The sequence below is a fragment of the Glycine max genome, chromosome 17 (assembly GCF_000004515.6).
Source record: "Glycine max cultivar Williams 82 chromosome 17, Glycine_max_v4.0, whole genome shotgun sequence".
NCBI classification, from domain to species: domain Eukaryota; kingdom Viridiplantae; phylum Streptophyta; class Magnoliopsida; order Fabales; family Fabaceae; genus Glycine; species Glycine max.
Window position 1 is genome coordinate 7,164,745 of NC_038253.2, and position 23,590 is coordinate 7,188,334.

General features: G+C 32.8%; 1 protein-coding gene and 1 non-coding gene across 4 annotated transcripts; one reads left to right on the plus strand and one right to left on the minus strand.

The window, feature by feature from the left end:
* The first annotated feature begins 772 nt into the window (after positions 1–772).
* On the plus strand, positions 773–4,720 carry LOC100791566 (Rho-related GTPase). 3 transcript variants are annotated; one of them, XM_006600119.4, is made up of 8 exons: positions 774–1,053; positions 1,277–1,364; positions 1,709–1,818; positions 1,908–1,971; positions 3,003–3,067; positions 3,150–3,215; positions 3,991–4,085; positions 4,380–4,720. In XM_006600119.4, exons 1-8 carry the CDS (start codon positions 817–819, stop codon positions 4,417–4,419), a joined length of 765 nt encoding a protein of 254 aa, XP_006600182.1. In that variant the 5' UTR covers positions 774–816; the 3' UTR covers positions 4,420–4,720. The 3 variants fall into 3 exon arrangements, with proteins under 3 accessions (XP_006600183.1, XP_006600182.1, NP_001241937.2); XM_006600120.4 differs by having other exon boundaries at positions 773–1,053; positions 3,923–4,720; NM_001255008.2 differs by lacking the exon at positions 4,380–4,720 and having other exon boundaries at positions 867–1,053; positions 3,991–4,196.
* A 2,040-nt stretch (positions 4,721–6,760) lies between these two features.
* LOC100792096 (uncharacterized) lies at positions 6,761–12,902 on the minus strand. The gene is made up of 3 exons (XR_003265220.2): positions 12,810–12,902; positions 11,394–11,715; positions 6,761–11,297 (listed from the first exon to the last, which is right to left on the minus strand). It is a non-coding gene; the product is annotated as an uncharacterized protein (transcript).
* Positions 12,903–23,590: the final 10,688 nt, after the last annotated feature.

Sequence of the window (23,590 nt, forward strand, 5' to 3'; positions counted from 1 at the left end):
AGATAGTAAGACACAAATACTTCGCTATAAATACTTAGGCTTGAAATACTCCTTGTGATAGTTAAGAGTGTCCAAACTAAAGAAAATATTCAACTTTTTATTAGTTCACTGAGATGATATGGAGCAAAACACTGTTGCTAAAAAAGCTGACTTGATTTCTCTGCTGCTAGCGCTTATAGGCAATACATTAATTCGTTATAGTAAATGTTAGTATGCTCCCTTGATCGTGTTAAAAAATTATTTGGTAACTTGGATTACCACTTTTCTATGGTTCCGATCAATCTTTATCTTTATGTGACATGTTTTTTAAGTTTTTTAATTTAAAAGAAAATGATTAACAACTCTTAATTTCATTAGTTTCATGTCATACAAAGATTGATCGAGATCATGGATGAGATATTAGTTTAGGATCATTAATAAGTTCTCGTGTTTCCTGATATTTGAGACATGTGTCTCGAGTATAAATAAAATATGTTACACTAAATATTAGTCCCCACTGTGATGATGGTTACAGCACAGACATGGTAATGGTGGTGACCATGCATGGTTGTTAGTTATAACTTATAAAATGCACCTAACTACCTTCACCCGCCTCATGCCTCATCATCTCAATAAAATGAATTGAAATGAATCTGTCCACGTGATCAAAGAGTGGGTAACAAACTCATTATTCAAATTCAACACGTACAATTAACTCACTGTTATCTTTATGTTATGTCATCTTCATATTTTAACTAGTGGAATTGAATTTCCACAAAGCCGAAAAATAAAAAGGATGAAAAAAGTTGTTTCAGAAAAGAAAGGGACAGCAAGAGAATGAGTGAGAATCATGTGAAGTGCCGCCGCGTACACACACATACACATTCACTCTCTCTCTCTCTTAACTTGTCTGTTAAATTCAACAAAAACACACCCTTTGTGAGAACTTGTTGTTGTTGTTGTTGTTCAATGGCTGCAACAGCTTCAAGGTTCATCAAGTGTGTGACAGTCGGGGATGGAGCTGTAGGCAAAACTTGCATGCTCATTTGCTATACAAGCAACAAATTCCCCACGGTATCAACTCTTTGTTGCATATCATATCTCTCTCATTTGTATGACATTTTTTTTATGTGTTAGTGTTGAGATCGTATTAGATTTCATGAAATCAATGTCACTTTGCTATCTGTGACTGGGTTGTTCCTTAATATCTTGCTTCTGTCTTGAGTTTTGGAGTCTACTTTTCACTTTTTGCCCCCAATGCTTGGTATCTATGCCTGGGGGGTTGTTTGGTTATCAGGACTATATTCCAACGGTGTTTGATAATTTCAGTGCAAATGTGGTTGTTGAAAACACAACTGTCAATTTAGGCCTCTGGGACACTGCTGGTATGTTTACATAGTTACACAGACTTGTCAATTTGTTGTAGTATATACATATTTATATAGAGAGTAATTAATCTTGATCATTCAGTGTTACATGGATGATCAAGATTAGCTCTTCTAATGCTCACAATTCACAATGTATGCAATTTAATTTCTTATGAGCCTGAATGAATTGTGTCACGTGCAATGTAGTTAATCTTGATCATTCAGTGTTACATGGATGATCAAGGTTAACTCTTCTAATGCTCACAATTTATGCAAATTAATTACTTATGAGGCTGAATTAATTTTGTCATGTGCAATGCCAAAGGTTCTAATATTCCATTTGCTTCCACTGTCTTCCTTAGGGCAAGAGGATTACAACAGGCTGAGGCCATTGAGCTACAGGGGGGCAGATGTCTTTGTCTTGGCTTTCTCTTTAGTTAGCCATGCAAGCTACGAAAATGTGTTGAAGAAGGTATTCTAGGGTCACTGAACTGTATTAGTACTTTGACATGTCTTGTTGATTTCTCTCTTCTGTTTTCTAATTTTGTCTACACTGTTCAGTGGGTTCCTGAACTGCAGCATTTTGCTCCTGGTGTCCCAGTGGTGCTAGTTGGCACCAAATTGGGTAAGTCATCATCAAAAAGTGATCTTACAATTTGTCTCAATCCAATGTTATTTTCCCTTCTGTTTATAGTTTTCCTTTTTCTTGTTTTTGGTATGCTCGTTTTGTCTGCGACCCCATCTACTGTTCAACCAAAGCCCATCTATACTGGCACTATATTTGATGCTAGAACCATAGCTATATGCCTTTGCTATACAGATAGATTAGATTCTTTAGGATGTCATTTTGTTGTGTGGAAACATATGAGCTCATTTGGCGTAGAGTTACAAGGCATCTTGTACTACATAACTCCGTAAAATCTGTCAAAGTTATGAGTGAAACTGTAAAGAAAATGTTTGATTCTGTAATGCCAGTAAAGGACTAAGATCTCATTCTCATAGTGTAGATTGAATATTCTTTTCTGCTTATTAGATTAATCACTTTTAAGAGTATCTTGCATGACCGTGAGGAGAAGTGTCATACTCATAGCAATATACAAGAAAGTTTAATAAATGTCTCAATTGTAGTCAGGCTTCTTAACGAAGAATTTTGACCATCAAAATGGAACACTGTCATGCAGTAAATTAAGAGAAAGTTTATTGAGAGGGAAACTAACTATGGCAATATTTGTCCACATAATCACAATCTAATACATCAATTGTTAATATTGATTGGCTCCTCAATTTGTTAATTTAGATCATTTACATTTTGTTATGAACAAATTTCAGTCTCTGCCATTCCTCCCAGAAGATTTTTGGCCACTTATATTTCTTCAACACTTTTACTATTTCTGGCTTAACCAGGCCTCAAATGAAACCTTATCTGAGTTTTGTAGCTACTACTTGTGGATAATATATTAATATTTCTCTTTGATTCTTGCTGCAATAGCAACTTAGTAGTTAGTATACAAAAAAATGATGGTAAAATATTAAATTGGCCGTGTCTATAGATTTTTGGACAGTTGACACCTATCTTTCATGGATGGAGGTAATTAGTTGAATGTGCTGTGTTTTTGCCTTCTGCAACATAATACTGTATTTATGATAATCTTGTAGATCTTCGAGAAGACAAGCACTATTTGGCTGATCATCCTGGTCTGGCGCCTGTGACTTCTGAGCAAGTACTATGTCTTACTTTATTAGCCACCTAAAGAGTTCAATAAGCAGTGTTTATTGAAACTTTTGGGTTTTGTCCATAATCAGGGTGAGGAATTGCGTAAACTGGTCGGAGCTACGTATTATATAGAGTGCAGCTCAAAGACTCAGCAGGTATGTTTATTCTGCCATTGTATTCTTACAACACTTGATGTCTCAAGCAATCTGTTGACAAATTTTTCACATTTCTGTTCTAAAGAAAAATATCTCTATTGTCCACTTCAGAAGCATTGTAGCACATTGTCACCAGTGCATTACTGAGCAGAACATACTTCAGACACAGTACTAATTGCACTGGGAAATACAAGCCTAAGGGAACATTTCTTTTTCAAATTATGCTTTGGAGAGAAAAATAGATCAAATATAAAATAATCCAATTAAAATGGATGGAGAAAAATCCAAGATAACTTTAATAATAATAATAATAATAATAATAATAATGGTGTTATTATTGCTTAATGGTATTACTGAAAATTTGATTATTGGTTAAGACCAATGATGTCAATTGATCAAGCCGAGTTCACCTGGTGAGACAAGCTTAGTTGTTGTGAATATGGTTGGTATATGGCAGTTGGGAAAAAAGTTAAATCAGTATGTGAAGGGACCATACTATTATGGTCCTGACCATAAGTGGTGATTTCTATACGTTACTTGCTCTAGGGAAGTTTAGTTCTCTAGAGAGAATATGCGAAAGATGAAAGTTCACCCTAATGATTTCTTTGGAATTGAAATATTGAAATATCTACAATAAAACTAAGCTTTAAGTCCAGTTTCTGTGTCTCACTTTTTTCTTCAGAAGATAATGTTTTCCATTTTTACAGATAAATACTTCCTGTTATTTCTGAAACTCAGCTGCAAGTGACCCTATTGTCAATAAAAATAATTGCAGAATGTGAAGTCAGTTTTTGATGCTGCTATCAAGGTGGTCATCGAGCCTCCACAAAAACATGAGAAGAAGAAAAAACCACGTCGAGGGTGTCTACTGTCAGTACACTTTTTTCATATCATAACAACTCCTGCACGTGAAACTTTCTTACTTGTGAAAAGGGATAGATCATTAAGTGTTCATTGAATTCATATTTGCTGGGTGCCACTTAAAATCAAAATTATTCATATGTTATATACCTGACCTGAAGAATAAGTGGTATTCTATATAGTTAAGAATTGAGGCATCATTAGTCATGCCAAACTTTTTATTACAGATTTATTGATTGTATATAGTTTGTGGATTATCATGTACTGGAGGGATTAATTTAATCCATCTCAATGGAATTGCAGAAATGTCATCTGTGGAAGGAATATAGTTCGTTTCAAATGAAACATTTCATCCAAAGGCTTTTCTTGGGAGGGAAAAGCACTGTCATCATCATTCTGTAAAAAAATTTAAATTGGCTTTTTTAATTTGCTGATAGGGTTATGTTTTGAGGAAATACTAAGTTTTTTTTCGGTGCAAATTTTTTGTAAGGAAAGCACAGTCAAAGCCAATTAATTATTCATGCCAAGCTATTATTTTGCTTCGGTTGATATCATCAACTAGATAATGTAATCAGTACAAAATTTCACATTTGTGTGTTACATTCACATATATGGTTAAAAAATTGTTTTTTGATAGAGCTAAATATATTTTGATTCGTTCGGATAAGTTTGATTTGATGATTTTTGTTTACATTCAAACTAAAAAATGATTTTTGTTTATCTCACTCATGCGCGATATAACCACATACCCATATACATGAAGTTTTAGTCGAATTAATTGCTTTAAAAAAACATTTAATTAGTTTGTGTTTTTTTTAACAAAATTAAAGATAGATACTAAAGATTTACAACAAATTACACATTATACTAAATCAACCGAATTACATCCATCGATTTAAGTATTTTGTGTGTATGATGTCATAATTATTTTAATTTATAACCTGCATCTCAAGGAGTATTAATTAAACAGCTGTATTCAAGGCGAAGCAGTCAGTAAGTAAATAGTTTGCAGGCATTAATGACAAGAACGGGCTTCGGGATTGAGGCACTTTCCGTATTGCAGTTATATTTCTTTATTTAGTCATTGTCTCAATTTTTTATTTTGCAACTTTTTAAAGTATCTTGCTGTACGCTGTGTTTGGTAGCTTAGAAATAAGTTGGAAATTATGTGGAGAGTAGATAGAGATGATAAAAATTGCTTGAAGTGAAAGGTTAAATTAGTTTTTTTTAATTATTAAATTTTTTTAGATTTAATTTAATCATTTAATTTTTTAAAATTTATATTTAATTCTCTAATTTTAAAAAATAATTTAATTTGATTCTAATATCAAAATTGAATTAATAGTACTAAATAGTTTTAAACAGTCACAAAATATATTTTTCTAACATTATTAGTTTAATTTAGACAAAATGATCATATTAAATCAGTTTGAAAAATTAAAAGATTAAATTAAACCTAAAAATAAATAGATTAACAAATCAAATCTAAATAAAAAATTAATTTAACCTTAACTAAAATGAAGAGAGTTTAAACGAAAGGGAAAAAGGAGTACATACGTACAAAATATTTCCGAGTTTCACAAAATTTTGATGGTTTCTAGAACTTTGAGTATCTTGCTTTCAAAAACCATAATCTACTACTGTCTACGAACACTGAGAGGCATCACTAAGAAGTATGAACATTAACTGCAGTGCCAAATTCAGAAGTGGCCATACAAAAATTTGAACTCCAGTATTAAGCTTTGCAGCTACACTCTATCGCAAGTATCAGAAAAAAATCATAAACGAGAATCAGAAAAGGATAAAAGGAAACAGGGATACAAGATTAATTAAATCATCCACAACAGAAAAAGAAAATCCCAGCTGCAAAACATTAACCTGTCCGTTGGTGTATGCGTACAACTAAAAGGTAAAGCGAATAAAAACAGAAAAAAAAAAAAAAAAAAAAGGAAGAAAAGTAAAGGATATTTAGTAACAGAACAGATAAAAAGGTAGATTCATTTACAGTTCTACAATCCACATAGAAGGGCCGACAAAGTAACTATTTTGGTTCACTATAAAGTGATGACACAAGACACCAGTATCCGCCCTAACTGAAGGCAAGCCCTCCATATATTTACAGGTAGAAAACTGACCTAGAAACTATTGAATGAGCAAACAGGTGCTTTCCTAAGCCAGGTTTTTAAGATACATTGACAAAATCGGGCCAGAGTCTATATACATAATTAGGTGCTCACTTACCACCCAAGTCTCCCAAAAGCTCAAAATTTAGATCCTCAAATTACTGAAAATTAAAAAACGTCAAGTATACAAACTCTTAGAATGTGGATTAAGGATTTAACTCAACCTTATAAATTCAACTTCTAAAATGAGAATTGTCCCCTATTTATATACATTATTTTGGTCATATCTTTGATTGACGTGGGATTAAACCACTAAACCGCCTTAAGGATGCACTTTAGGCAACCCCAAAGAAGCTGAAACTAAGATGGGCAAGTGGGTATCCGCAATTAAGGCAGCTTTTCAAACACAAACCAAACTAAATGGCATCATAACAGTTAATTGTGAAGCGCTAGAAACTTAGATAAAAAGGAACGATGCAGTTAAAAAACCAAGCAAGAAGAATTAAATGCACTCAAAGATACAGGATTTCTCATAGAGACGGGAAAGAAAACTCACAGGGCAACTGCAATAGCACTTATTCCTATATCATTAAAAATAAAAATTGCTTAACGAAAAAATTCTCCCCCCTCCTCTGTATTACATCAGCACAATACAGGATATATTTTGAAATATCCTCCCCTCAGGTGCCTACATGTTACAAACAACAGTTGAATTTACAAAACTAAAAACTTACAAGCATCTGTGTGTCATCATTAGATTCTAAGATTACAAATTATGGTACTGCCATGATGTTTGCTTGTAGCCATCCCATCCCCCATCAGGTTCCTTCCTTTTAAGAACATCACTGCTTAAGTGAAAGATCCGTGCTTGCTCTTCAAGTTGGGCCTGCGAACTAGCAACAGAAAGTTGCCGTGGTACAAGAGGTGAGCTATCATCTCTCCCCTCTAAGTTTGAACCAGGTCCAGCATTAAGATCTAAACCCTGCCTTGTCCTTCTCCTACAGTTCTCAGCACTGCTACTATTGCTACCATCTGGGAGACTAACAACGTAAGGCCTGGGGTAATGGACTGAAACATTACCAACAGAACCTATAAGTTGTGAATTTACTGCAGGGAAGCAAAGCCTACCTCCTGAAGTTGTATCTACATAAGGAGTTGATCCACCAGAAAATGATGCTGATGGAAGAGGAAAGCTGGAATTGAAAGGGAAGACAGGATACTGAAATGGTGCAGATTGATATGGCACTGCAGGAGAAGAAGACAAAACTGCCCCCTTATAAATATCAGGTCCAAATGGATTGCTACCAGTTGCAGGACCCAACATCCTTTGTGGCCCATTAGGGGCAACAATTGAAAAGGACCTATCACCTCTATCAGACATAATTGAAGATATTGTTACCGCTGAATAGGTGTTCGCAGTGGAAGGAAACCATGAAGAGAAGTTGCCTACTTCTGCATTACTCATCCTAAGTCCAGAAATGGGTGGTTGAGATGGTACACTATTCCTAGCGGGTTGTGTGGACATCAAAGGTTCAGAGGTGACTTCATCAACTACAGGTCCATCATTCAGATCGAAATCCCTGCGGAAACTCATCTCTCCATTTGGAGGACCACTGGCTGCTGATTTCACCTGCATAAGTGGTACATCCATTTTATGACTACTACTTAAGGTGCAGTTACCCACATCAGAAGCTCCATCCACTAAGTTCAAGTCAAGACCTAAACCTCCAGAACAACTAACATGTGAGGCCATTGATTTATTTGGATCATGCCCATTGTCTGAATGAGTTCCACAATCAGTCTGACGAGCACAATTTTGGGAAGAAACATCATCAAGTATTACTTCATCAGAAACATTCAAGTCAAAATCCAATGGTGCCCGGCTCTGCTTTCTAGCTTCATCATTAGGAATAGGGGTAGTTGACATATCAAGAGGAATTTCCATAACTTTCCTGGGCTCAGCTGGCCGAAATGCACTAGTAGCAGCAGATCCCTTCCAACCAAGCTCCTTTTTACTTTTCAATAAATCTTCAGGTGCCACAAAGGGGCTCTTTGCAGCAGCAGCTACTGTGATCGAGAGAATACCAAAAGACATGGATGAAGCAGAAAATGGAACAGGACTGACCAATCTTGCAGCAGGTGTAGACCCAGGCATCTCACTACATTTCCCATCATCTGCATTGAACCCTTCATTTAAATCAAATTCAACTTTTGTGTCCACTTCTGAGACACCAGCAACAGACGCAGAAGAGGTATCTCCAGTGGTAGAGGTGCATTCCTCTGCTTCCTCTGATTCCATGGCAGTCAATTTTGAATCCTTATGACCTGAACACTGATCCATTTCTCGTGAAGGAAAGCTAGGTAAATCTGTGTGCACTATCTGTCCTGCTCCTGCAACTTGGTCACAAACCTCTTTTGTACCTGAATTCTCTTCCACGTATTCAGCATCAAGACCAGTCGCACCTGAACATAAACCTCTGTTCTTGGGCACCATAATAGCATCATTTTCAGACTCATTTTTTTGCTTTATGGACTCCTTAGCATGATCCTGAGCAACCATATCATCATTTTTTTCAGATTCCCTTTCATTTACGTGTTCAAGAACCTTATCAACAATGTCACCAGATGATTGGGGTGCATTCTCATCTGTTGCTATTACATAGTCAGACGACATGCGAATGGCAGGAGACTTGCCAGCTGTCTCTTTGTCACCGCTTAGTCCTTCAGAAGCACGGTTATCACACTTGACATCAACTACTTCACAGGTGCACGAAAAATTTTCAATTGCCTCTGTTTCACTTTCGCTTGCAACAACATTGACCTTAACATCAACATTACCAACTGCATCCACTCTCACAACAACCTTCTTTTCCTTTACCAGTTTGCTAGAGTCACTATCTCGGACTTCTTGAATGGTGCTTTCAGGAATGCCAGCAGATGATGTACCAGATGATTTTTCAATTAATTTTCCTTTGCTTTCTAAACTAGTTTCAGTAACCCATAAATCCATACTAGATGTATTGTGTTCTCCTGTAGCTTTCCCTTCAGATGCAAGAATATCATCATCTGCCCCTAAATCACCAGGTCTAGAATCCTGCTTCGAATGTTCAACATTAGTGTAGCACTTATCCTGAACAAGATACTCTTCAGAGGACTTGACTACTGCAGCATCACCTGCATATGACTGTTCAATAGTAGTGGTGTCTTTTTCAGGGGATCCAACTGGCATTCCCAATTCAGATTTTGAGATCTCTCCAGCAGCCACATTAGCAAGAAGATTCATTCCAACATCATCAGCTTCAGTGTACTTAACACCTTCAATAAGAGCATTGATGGAGCTGTAAGAAGCATCCTGCAAATTCCTGGCTCTACTTTCATTCCCAGATGATGATGAAGCTGCCTTTGATACATCTAATACTTTCTTACAATCCTCACCAGTCCTACACTGTTCATCAGTAATGGCTTCTGGTGATCCATCACCCTCATCAGAACCAGTCAATACATCTTTGAAATCGTTACTCTGCCACGATTCTGTATAAATGTCTGCACCAATATTAGCTCGATAAAAATCACTCTTTTCCTTTGAGCAGCGGTCAAACTGATCGTGCTTCTCTGAAAGAACAGGAGATGAAGCTCGACTGTTCATGATTGCAGGATCATCAGAAGAACCTGCAGTGGCACTTTGTGCAGGACTTCGACTTCGGTTTTGGATCTTAACAATCAGCTTCGGAGTATGCCCCTCAAGAGTAGTTCCATCATTTGCTTTTTCCCTTAATCCAGATTGAGATATTTTCTCAGAAATTAAATTTTTGTGTGAGGAATTCTGCCTCGACCCAGTTTCCCTTTGCCTTCTAGATGGAGTTGAACCCGGAAATCCCTTCATAGATTTTCGGTGCCGTGAAGAGCCTCCCGATACCTTATTCACACTCATTGCAGTAGAGCTCCTGGCATCCTCCTTTCCTGAGAGACCCCCAGCTTTCACATGATCACTGGAATAAGATTGACTGTTGTGAGATGGACTAGAACTGCTACTTTTCTCATCCCTTGCATTTGCCACAGGAAGATCAAAGGAACCACTAGCAGTGGCAACACAGGGCTGTCCATCTTTCAAGTTTGCAGTTGCGGGTGCAGGTGAAGGCACTGATTTCGTAGACCCTGGAGATGCAGATGTAGATCTTGTATTCTCTCCTGGGACAATCTTTGCAGAGGCAGTTTTGGATGCAGAAAGCTGTGTAACTGAGCTCTTCATGGCAACATCAGCTGACCCACTCGAATGTTTATTCCCACCTTGAGCAACTTCAGAAAGCCGTTGTCTGGCTGGCCAGGGGACAGTCTGAACTGAACCAGACCTAGCATCATTTATAATCATTTCAGCTTCAACACGTTTTTTCCATGTGTCAACTAAGCCCCTTGCTTTCTTCTGAATTTCCAAGTTTTTATGAGTTCGCAAATGATTCACAGATTTACCAATGTTACAAGCTTGTAGAGCCTGAAGGTTTACTGGAAGCTTATCTAGCGCTCGGAGTAATACAAAAAGAAAGTCATCAACAGATTTATCACCATCTCTAGACCCAAGACCATCACCAATCTTCCCTTTATGAGCCTCTTGGAGCCATTCATCAAATATAGGCAAACCCTTTAGTTGCACAAACCGACTAAGGCAATCAAATTTATCTGTTGCTGCAATTACAGCTGCAAGCATTGACCGGCTAGCTAAATCAATCTTTTTCTCATTTCCATCTGGAACCATCAGCTGCACTAATTTCTCAACCCCTTCAGTATCAATAAGGCCTCCCTTTTCTGTTACTTTGGCAATCTCTGTCTTCAAAATGCTATCCTGCTTAAAATGACCAGAATCTCCATCATCAATTTTGGTTGAACGATCTCGCTTTACAGATTCTTGCCCTTTATCTACTCTCTCCCTTTTCCTACCCTTAACATGAGAAGAAAAGGAAGAAACACTGTTCTGGACACTATCTGAACCAGATTTTAGCTGTGATGTTGATGTTGGACTACTCACTGGCTTAGGAGATCGACCACCTGGCTGCATTTCTACACAAGTCCTATGTAATAGCTTATCTACTTCTTCTTGACAATCCTGGGATGTTGTGGACAACACAGACGGGAAAAGATAAGCACCAAAAATAGAGAACCATAGAGACATACACAACAACATAAGACATTAGAAACTTACATCAATATAATCTTGATTGCTTAGCCAACGTGAACACCTGTTCAGAACATCATAAACCCTCCTACATACAAATGACGAAATCCCTGATTGAAGCTCAACACCTTTTGGAAGAAATGCAACTTTACAAGGATGAAGCAGTGACGTAGCAGGAATCTCGGCCTTGTGAAAGGAGTAGAAAATTTCGTTTGGAGCACTCTCCAACAGCAAATCCTTGCCAAGTCTTACTTCAATGGGTAACACAACGAATTATTCCAATGAAAGGTGGACAGTCTTTATGTGGTTTGAAGAGAGCACAGTCAACAGCACTAATTTTGCGACCATCCTATGATTTGAAAAGAAATAAAATCTTCAGCAAGCCATTCAATATATTTATAGACCACATTTAAGTTCTCTGCCATTTCCTATAATTAAATTTGAAAAGCTCAAATTTCCTTCAATGTCTCAACAATAAATTGTTACGAAAAACAGCATCTTTGTTTATTCTTTCAATAAGTTATAAACAGTTTAGCCCTCTTAAATCATATCGTTCATCATAAGTAGATATTTTTCTTTTGACATACATAAATGGAAGTTTATCAAAAGAGCAAGAAATCCACTTTATCCCTCTGAAAGCATGTTATCCATTATAAGTACATGTTTTTCTTTTGACATGTAAGAAAAAGCTTGCCAAAGAAGAAAAAATCATAACTAAAACATAGAAAACCAATAATTAAATTTAGAGAATTATTAAGAAAAAAAAACAAGGATTTGAACTCTCCAGCATTTTCAAAAGTCAGAACTCGGAAGGAGAGTGATAAATGGTTTTTTTAACTCAATCGTTCATACTGTGCACTCAATGAAGCACTAAAAAACTAAAATACTGCAAAATAAACAGCCACAGCAAAGAAATCAAGTTTACAATTCCATGTAGATTTTCTTAATTATCAAACAAGAACTTATTTCAATACAGATAGAGATTAAAGTACCACGTAACAAAATAGCAACCGAACCTCGAAACCATAGCGAAAAAGTCAGAAAAAAAATCATTTATTTTGAAATAGATTAAAAATCGAGAGGGTGAAGAAGGGGGAGAAACATTCCATGCGTGTAAAACAACCTTGTTAGTTGGAGAATGGAATTAGTAATATGGTATGAAATTTCTAAAATTAATCTTAACTCGATAAGTATTGAACCTGGTGATTTAACACCCCCAGAGAGAAAAACCTCTCAAAACTACACATCCTACCTGCGTAGTTCAATCTATGGAAACACAAAAGAATAAATTCACCGCATTCATTGCCCCCATTCACATAAATCACCTCAATTCCAAAAAAATTGGTCTTCAAACTTTATTCCCATATTGATAAACCAAGTTTATAACCATACAGATACAACCCGAAAACTGTTTCACAAAAACAAAAGAGCATAGAGGGATACCTTATAGAACGAATCAACTGAAGTCGTCGACGACGACGAAGAAGAAAAATCAACGGTTACACTAGAGTGGCCACGCGTGGGGGATTTCCACATGTGCCGAGTCCTCCTTTTCCACTCCACACATCGATCCCACCTTGAAACCCAACGGCTACCATCAATTCCCCAACCACGAACCTCAAAACGCACCGTTTCGACCTCCGCGAAACCCTAGATCCGCACCCGAAAACCCTAACGCGAAAACATCCTTCGCCAAAACAGTAATAATTAAGATTCGGAAGCTCTATCAGGACCAGAATCGAACACGAATCGAAACACCGCGATTGAAACGCGAAATTTCTTAGCCGCCTTACGATCTTGCGAGAAGGGAAATGCGAAGAAGAGTGTTTTTAGAGAGAGAGAGAGAGAGATTAAAAAAAATAAAAAGAGGATAGAGAAAGAGAGAGGGGAGTGGTACTTGGGTAGAGTAGGACGGGCAGGATCGGGCAGTGCGGGCAGGGAGAATGATAACGTCACAGGGAGTTGAGGCTAATGTGAGTGGAGATTGGTCCGTGTGGTGTTGGGAAGCGCATAATGCGTGGGCCCTTTTGACTTTTAATTTTATTATCTGATTTCTGAACTCATTAATCTCTCTGACACTGACACACTCCACTTGCTTTCTTTCTTCTGATTATTTTAATTGCTATGTTCTCGCCACCTCACCTTTTGCCTCCATCACCTCCTCTCTCTTTATTTTCACAAAGTAAAGTGCTCCATCCATCCCAATATAATTACATTTTTAACCTTTAAAAAATTTTAATTAATTCATATCCTCATTTTAAATATCCTGCTAACTCTTTTTTTTTTCTCACAATCATATTATATTTATATTTCTTTTCTTTTTCTCTCTAAGTATAAAATAACATCAAATGTGTATCAAACATTTTCCTATTTCAATTTTGTCCTCTTATAAATCATGTTGCCTTCAAAAATTTAATAATATATTTATTAAAATCAAGAAAAAAAAATAAAGATATTTTAATAAAATTATCCTATTATAAAGTAACTTCTAAAGTACTTTTTTTTCTTACTCTGTAAAAAATCATAAATATCCATCATTTTGAGATGGAGGAAATATTTTTAGTCAATCATAAAATCAATTCTCCAAATATAAAAATTATCTAGATAAGTTTTATCTCACTCAATATAATTATTTCTATATGCACAAGCTAAAGAATCAAGTATTTCTCAACATGCTTAAATAACATAACAATTTACCAATTATGCTTGTTGGTACTCTTTACTCACTTTTCGTAAAGATTTTTTTAATATAAATTATATAATAAATAAAAAGTATTAATTTTAATTTAGAAATAATGATGGGAAAATTAAAAGGATAAAAATTAAGAATAAATTCTTAAAACTACTGTGTTCAAGAAAAAATTCCAAAATATTTTTATTAAATAATATTAGTACCTAAAAATATTCTTATTTAAAATAGTTATTTTAATTTATATAAATAGAATTTGAACCGTAATTAGCTTGTTAAGAATTGTTGTTAAATATTTTTATTATTCTAAGGGTGAGGTTGTACTGATATTTGTTATGTAGTATATTTGAATTTAATATTTTAGTAAATATTATTATTATTTTAAGGGTATGGTAGTAATTTCAAGTGAAACAGTTCACATGATGGCATATAATGGATAAGTTAAGGTTGTCCTCTATTGTTCCAACACCTATTGCGGCAAGTAATAAAGTGCATGTGAAATTTCTTTCTTTCTGCGGTTCCAGGTAATCATGCAGAAAATTTCATTATACTGCTTTCCAACTGCCACTGCTAAATTTAATTCTTATTTAATTTTAAGTTTATAAAAATATTTTACATTTTAAAAAAATATATACTCCTAAAGAGTAGTATTTAGTAGTTTTTATTTTATCTCCATTACATAGTGATTAAGCATAAGTTTTTATTTATCTCCGTTATTTTTTTTCTTCTTTTAATAAATATTCTCACTTATTACTCAAACTAGCTATTATTGCCCACCAACAAGAGGAAATCGTATAATTTTGTATCACAATATCTACTTTTAGGGTCTTATGGAATCTAAGGTCCAAGCTACAAATCATGGGGCAACTTGGACATCACTAGAGTGGCCCTAATTATCATGTTACTGATTAAGTTAGACTCATGCCCAAGATGTAGAGCATTGTTCATGGGTTGATCCTAAGGCACTTAGGACTCACAATAGCCTAAAACCCAAAAGCGAGACCCAGAACAAAATAACGCATCTCTTACTATTTACAACGCATTATTATTAAATACACTCCATTTCCTCTTTTATGTTTTTATTTTACCAAATATACCCTTTGATATTAAAACAATATATAAGCTTTATTTTTCACCCCATTTCATTATTCTTTCGACCCTATATTTGCAACCCATTGTCTTCATTATTCTTTAAATCCTATTTTTGCATCTTTCATTTTCATTGTTCTTTAAACCCTATTTTTACATCTCATCTCCATTGTGCTTTTAAGCTGAATATGGAACCGATGAAGAACCAATATCCACAAAAGAACTAAAAACAGAAAAGGAATATTTTTTTCTACGAAAGAGGAGTCAAGGTGCGACAAGAGGGGGTTCACTAGAGAATAATGTTTTTGAAAACAAGAAAGAAAGAGGTCCTTGACAAGAAAGAGGAATTATTTGATTAAAAAAAAGGAGGAAATAGGAAGGTATTTTGGGAAATTTAAAAGGAGAGGGGATATGTACTCATTAGTAAAGGGGTTTAAATAAAAAAAACGCCTATAATTTTCAATCTTCATGGCAAATGAATCTTTGCCAAGTCCACATAGTTATATCATACAGTTAGGCTTGGACTCAAATGAGACATCTTATCCTCCAAAATAGGCCTTGTTAAGGATATTGCTATTGGCACTATCTATTTTGCGAATGGCATTACCCACGGGGTGCACTTTAGTCATATTCCAAAATTATCTCCTAAAAATTTGTACAATGAATGTTATGCAATAAAAGGAAAAAAACAATTAACAATGGAATTATGTTTATGTTGTACAAGTGTACAACAAAATCGTAATTCCATTGTTAATATTTTTAACCTCAAATTACATAATAAAAACACAATTCCGTTGTACGATGGGGTAACATAACAAAATTGTGTTCCCATTATGATATTTAATTTCATCTCAAATAACATAATAGAATTGTGATTTTGTTGTATAATTATCTTTATATAATAGAATTATAATTTTGTTATATTTTTCTTTTTAAAAAAATAATATATTTTTTTAAAAAGTAAACTTTAATGTTTTATACGGAAAGGGAGAAATGACAGGGAAAGCAAGAGAGAGAATAGCATGTGAGAGAGAATCTTCCTTTGGGGTATTTTTGTTTATTTCCACTACTTTTCAAAAAGTGATAGTGAAAATAACAAAGTGTAGTGAGAATAGTTATTCCGGTGAATTATTACTCGACAAAAAATTTACCTATCGTTCCCAAAAAAAGAAAAGTACATATGACCCGTTAAAATCCTGCATTGAATGACGGCAATTTAATTTGTAAGCGGGAAGTGGATTTTGAGAAATCATATATACCGATTTAAAAAACAACCAGGCTCTAAATTTAAAGATAGTTCTTATATATATATATACTTCTGAAAAAATAAATATAACTTATTTTAAAATTTTATGTAAGAAACAAATAAGTTTTTAATTTTATAATATAATGATTCTATTAAAAAATCATAAAGTTGTTTGTTTTTTTACAAATAATCTGAGGATGTATTTATCTGTTTGTTAGTATTATTGTATTGTAACCCAGTCATTATTACAAAAGAAATTATCAAGAGAACAGTTGTCAACTCCCAAAGCTCCCAACACTTGAAAATTGGCGTAATGTTGCATGGAAAACAAAATGGCATACGATATATATTCAAATTTAATAGTGATTTGTTCGTGTGACGTGAATGACTGACTGCTAATGACACATGTAGATGGAGTCGTGATATATTTTTCATGTAATATTAAATATTGCAATTATGCAACTTAGACATGGATCTTTTTAGGCAAGGACTAAATTAATTTTCCTATACACAGGGCACTGCCAGATCGTATTACGTCAACAAAATCATGAATGAATTATTAATGCTTTTAAATAATGAATGCCGGAAGGTAAAGCTACACAATTGAGGTGTATCTTCTTAAGCTTTCACTTTTGTAACTAATTCAATTAGATGTGTAAATAATAATTTTGTATTATGTAAAAAGTTTGATTGAGATTTATCAAAGTAAATAAAAAAGAAAAAAAATAGTTTTAAAAATCACTTTAAAATTTATTAAAATAAGTTAAAAAGAATATAAGAATTAAACATTGTTTTTTATGAGTTCTTCTAAATGTCCCTATAAAGTAGTATCTTCAGGTCACAATTTTAAACGATTTCCAAAAATGAATAGAAGTAGTATATTCTTATTAATCCTTTAAATACTTTATAAAGTAAATATTAAATGAAGAAATATCTTTAATATATTAAAAATGTGAAATGTATTTAATTAATATAAAGCCATAAAAATATTGTTAAAAGACTAAAATGGTCAAATGGAATGTGTTTAAGTTTCCCCTCACCACATGGGGAGCAAGAAAACGAGAGAGATCACTATCTCATGTTTCGAAGACCGATAAGACAGAGAGGTTTCGTGACATTGCATGGGAAAGACCGAGAAAGGCTCAGTGTTTATATGAACATCCCTTGTAAGACTGATAGCCACAGCTACCTTTGTGCCCCTTGTCTTCTTTTGTAGATTTTTGGATTGAAGTTTAAAATGTTGTATGAGTTTTAATTCTTTAACAAAATTATTTTTGTCGCAAAATTATTTTTTTGAATTAAACATGTATTTTGTTTTTTGTTTTCCACACCAATATCTTAAACATGCTTTGGAAGGGGGGTTAATACGTATCAATACTTTGATTAAGATTTGGCAATTAATTCCTTCTGCTTTATCATATTAATACCTACTTTTGTGGTTATCGGATAAATATAATAATCCACCTATATGACTTTGATATGTCTTCAAGTGAAGAGAAAAGAAAGGCGATGTTTAACTATTATTATTATTTATTATTTATATATACAAACACAAATAAAAAAAGACAACTAGAGGTTTACTTGAATTCCAAGCTTCAACTATATTTATTTCCCTCTTTTTCTTCTCTCAAATAGAGACAGGTTGTAGACCAATAATATGTCCAACTGATCTTTCAATATGGCATAAAAGAAATTAAAACTTTATACACATTCAGTGAACAGCACACTGATTGTTCCTGGAAGATGTGAGTATATTTTCATGTAATTTCTGCACTTAATATAATTAGAAATTCACAAATCCTTCATAGAATCTATATAGTTAATATAAAAATTATATGCTCTTTTGTTGAGGAGAGTTGGACACAGATCTAAAAGCCCAAGAAAACACATGAAAACACAAAACAAAAATCTGGACAGAGAGACAGACTGAGTTTCACGGTGTCAAGTTCGATAGCTAAAATTGGTTGGCGGTAGTAGCATTCGTGATGAAACCCCAAACAAAAAAGGCAGGCGTGATGTTATTCAAAAATGCTAATAAAATGAATGATGACACGATAGAGTGATCCTGATTTGTGAAAAAAATAAAATAAGAGTAAATACCTAATTAAAATTTTATTAAATAATATATTTCATTTTTATTAATTAATCCTTCATGCATATTTAATATTTTAAAAACAAGAGTATGCTAATTTAATCCATAAAATAATATTAATCTAAATTAAAATTAATTCTTAAAACTATTAATTAATATATTTATCTTTGTGATTTTGAATAATTATTAACTAAAAATTGAATGATTATTTGTTGAGATTAAATTGAGTATTTATTAAAAAAATACTAGTATTCAAATTCAAATTGTCTAAAAATAATTTTATCTACACCAAATAATTATAGGGATAAGATTTTTTCGGTTATACCTACACCAATCTACTTGTACAAATTTTATGAAGTTTTATCTACATCACATAATTGTAGATATAAGTTTTTTAGAATTTTTTCTATACTTAATTTTTGTAGTTAATAATCCTTTTGAGTTTAATCTACAATAATTGATCATAGACATACGTTTTATGAAGTTTTATTTGCATAAAATAATTATATGTAGAAGTCTTATTAGTTTTAATGAATATACTTACAACAAATAAGAATAGATATAAATTGTTGAATTTTACTCACATTAACTAATTGTATATAAAAGTATTTTTGAGTTTTACCTACATTGATTTATGTATGTAGATAAAAAGACTTTCATAGACATATGTTATTTTTTCTTATAGTAAACACGCATTATATTATAATGTCCCCTAAAAATGTCTAAAGATTTTAGCTTGTCACATTATGAAAGATTATGTTAAATCATGTAACATAACCGGGATCAACTTTGGCCGTTAATCTTAGATAAGGCTATAGATATGTTAGGACTTCCCACATCCCACGCTAATTAAGATGGAGTTGCTAATTAATTAGAAACAACTTAAGTTGATAATTGTTACCATAGCCCAAAGTCAATATTCACCTTTAGATACAAAAACCAAAACTCAGTTATAAGTATCTTCTCTGTTATAATATATTTTTTACTCAGCCAAAAATCTCATCTGATAATTACAACTTTAAAATCTTTGCAGATATTCCTACCTCATTCAATTCGCCGTGTTCAACCCCGTTCAGTCATCATAAAATTAAGTAGACTTCACCAAATGAATTACCCTAATTCAAGTGTGTGTGTCATTTGTACCACCAATTTAGGCCTATAATGTGGGCCAGTTAGGATCAATTAGGAACTGCTTAAATTCTCCTTAGCGCTCCTCAATCATAAGTATGCCATTGACCAGTTTATATAGATTTCTAACAATAAATAAATAGAAAGGCTCAGCTTCGTATTCTGTCACAGTTTTAGCTTGATAAAGTCAACTAGCTGATGAATAACTTTTTTGTTTTTCTAATGAACAAAACCAGAATCTGATCCAGTTCGATTATTCGCACCTTTGGCCTTTTGGGATAAGGATGCATGCATTACCAATGTAAAAATAAATTAAAAAGGCACGATGGACTATATTAATCGGCGTCTTTTTAAGCAAAAAATTGTCCACGGTATTTTTATGGTACTTTGTCCTAGATTAAAAAAAAGTACATATTTTAGGACAAATAATTTTGAGGGAGAATTGCGATTCTTTTATACTTGGCAAAAAAATAGCAATGATGCCAACCAAAAACATGAGATATGTAATTAATAAATACAAGCCAATTTTTTTTATTTTAATTTATGACCATAATATTAGTGTGAAAAATTTATCTTCACGAATTTCTATTGAAAAAGTTAATTGATAAATTTTACTCGTGTCTCTTCTTTCAATCTCTAAGATTCGAATCAATAGTGTTTTTTTACACAAACTCAAACTAACGTAACAACTTATTGATATACATATCAAATAATAGAATTATGTAAGTTTATTAATTAATATAACATCAATTTTAATTTTGAAATAAATGATGGCAACAACACGTACCTAGTTCGGTCAGGATCTACGTAGGAAAGATTCAGTCTGTGATTTTTCTTTCTAGAGTGAAGACGAAGACGAGGGACTTTTGAAGGGTGACTCCAGTTGATTCTCTTTCCACACTTGAAATTCATCAAGAGCATATAGAGATAATGAAGAACCCACAATGAACTAAAAATATGCCCCTCACTTTCTGACTTGATCATAAAGGCATCTTCATGCATGTCACTCCACATTGCCACGCCTTTCCTTAACTCAACTCTCGCGACAACGTATCCAAGTCCAGATAAAAGGACAACTAACGAGAAAGAAAAAGGAAAAGGAAAAAAAAAACTTTTGTGCATGACCTTTTTCTTGTTTTGCAAATTTTTAGGCCAAGCGGTTATTGAAATATTTTTATTAGGGTTGTCTGTTGTATCAGAAAGGAAAAATAAAATTATATATATATATTAAAATATTTATTATATTAAAAACACAAAAAATATCCGATATTTATTATAAGCAATGTTTCTTATAATATACTCCTAGATTTTCACTTACTTGCAAGATTCCTTGTACAGTAACAAAGTTTGGTGCTAGTGCGCTATTGCATAGCAGGAGCTTCACTTTCCGTGTTACTACGTTGCTATTTGGAAGATAGTGTTTGGCTTTTACTTTCTTTATGTGTTTTGACTTTTGGTGCTGTTTGATGAGATTTACGTAAATAAATTATCCAGAAAACAATCAAAATGTTTTTTTAAAAAATTACAACTGTTAGTCTGTTAGAATTATTTTTTGCTGAACAATACTATGAAGAGTAAATTACATTAATAATACACGAGATTTCGTAAAATTATATAAATCTTTTCTACTTTTTTTAACATTTATAGTAACATCTTTTATACGAGAGGTTTGTCTAATGTATAATGACATGTCATTGTATTTTTTTAAAAAAAATTAAGGAGAATTGTTATAGGATTAGATAAAAACAGAGACGTTTGTGTAATTTTATAAAATATTTGGGATAATTAATATAATTTACTTTATTATTAAAATATTAATTGTGTATTATTTAATATTCCGTTTCCATTTAATTAAATTTCATGCCAATATTATTAATGAAAAATAGTCAAATGATTTAAAGAAATTTGTAAAATTAATTTAATAATAAAAATGTGTATTACACCCTCAAAAATACACTATTAACATACAATCATGTTATTATTAATTAAAACCTAAAAGTAACATTTTAATTAATTGGGCAGATGATTTTTTGTTTAACAAGAAGTATAAGGATGAAATTCTTACCATTAAAATGTCTATTCATACTCATCTCATTTTACAGTAATTTAACCTTATGCGTCTATTTTAAGTTTATCTTTCAAACATAAATAAAGTTATTTATGTAACTCTTTCCAAAGTTTCCATACATTTTTAAACTTATTTAAATTTTTGCTGTGGAATAATCTTTTAAACAATTTTAAAAAAAAGTAAATTTTAAAGACTTATACCAAAATAAATAAACCTTAAACCTAGGTGGTGTTAGTGTGCCGTTTCGAATCGATTTTGGCTAGATTTAAAACTTAATTCAATCAAATTTGATCGATTTAGTTTGGTATGATTTTTACAATGCCAACGAGTTATCTATTTAAATTTGATTTTTTTTTCTTATAACTATTATTTTATATCATGATTCATCTAAATATCCAATATAATCAACACAATATTATCAAATATCTGAAAATAGTAAAATTGATTCATTTAATACCATCAAAATAATATTCTAAAACAAAGTTATGGAACCTAGTCTAGTCATTGATCCGGTTGAGGTGATGAGTCAGTGATCTAACCTAGAAGCCAGTAACGGGCTTGATTTAACCCGATATATATTAAAAAAATTCAAAATTATATATATATATATATATATATATATATATATATATATATATATAATTTAAACTCAAATATATAACTAATTCAACTTAAATTCATAATCTAATCTGTACATAAACAATTTAAATAAATTTAATTCAATTTTAACTCAAATATATAACTAATTCAGCTTAAATTCTTTAAATCGATTTCAATCAATTCGAATTTAAGTAATTCTTCCGTATGTGAACACTCATACTTAAAACAAACGAATAAAAAAAAGTTATAGAATTTGCGTTCACCTAAAACCCAAACTTCAAGCCTAACAGTACAATTATTCATTCAACTTCAGTGTAAATTTTATTTTATCGTCTTAATTAATTAAAATTATTATCGGTATACTATTTATGATATTTTAGACTTTTAGTGTAAACTTTAATAAATTTATTCTAATGAGTATTTGTGATTAAATAATAATAATGTAAAATATTTTGTTTTCCTCTTGTTAGTAGTATACTGTTATTATTGATGGTTACTTTAAAGATGACAGTTGGAAGTCAATAAGGGACAGCCAAAGCAACATAGTACGGGGATAAGCATTTGTCGGCGCTCCTCTCACTCTCTTCTCTTGCGCTTCAATCATGTTTTTCCTTTTGCATTTAATTTACTGCTTTTTCTTACTAGTATGTCTTAAAAAACTAATAAATCCCTTCTATCCTATGTTTTAGGTTTTTTGGGTGCCCTAATATTCGCCACGTGATCATCCTCTTTCCTCTCCCCGCCCCATTGGTCATTTCAACATTTTCAACCTAAACCTCTCCCAATTTTTGGTTCACATGTCCAACTCTTTGGAATGAATTATCAACCATAACTCCAATTTAATTATTTTTGTTAAACATTTTCAAACTCGTAACTCTGCAGACTTTACTAATTCTAGCAAGAATTAATAATCTCAACTAAAATTTAAAAATGTTCATTAACTCTAGCTGGTTTCACAGTGCCGTTTAGAAGGGCTGCTAGCGATCTTTGTCCCCCACTCTCGCATAAGTGTTAGTAGTATTCAGTATTCACCTCCTTTAACGAATAATAAATTCATTATTCATCATTGTTTAAACAATTAATAAGATTTCACAATACATTTTTATTATTATTGGAGTAATATTTATATTATTACTTTTTCTTTTCTTATGTAATAACGATAATCATTTATTGTATAAAAGAGTTATTCTCAAATCATTACCATCATGACACGAACCTCGGTTTTGCTTATACTTGGCGCGGTCATATGCCACTGTCGCAACCGAACGACAACAGGGAAAAAAAATTGTCGGAAAGTAAAATTGGAGGTATA

What these genes read in the sequence shown, in the direction of transcription:
- LOC100791566 (XM_006600119.4), top strand. Translation starts at nt 817, where the DNA reads ATGAGTGAGAATCATGTGAAGTGCCGCCGCGTACACACACATACACAT. An exon ending in GCTAGTTGGCACCAAATTGG is followed by an intron (nt 1,972 to 3,002) that starts GTAAGTCATCAT and finishes ATAATCTTGTAG; the next exon opens with ATCTTCGAGAAGACAAGCAC. An exon ending in CGCCTGTGACTTCTGAGCAA is followed by an intron (nt 3,068 to 3,149) that starts GTACTATGTCTT and finishes GTCCATAATCAG; the next exon opens with GGTGAGGAATTGCGTAAACT.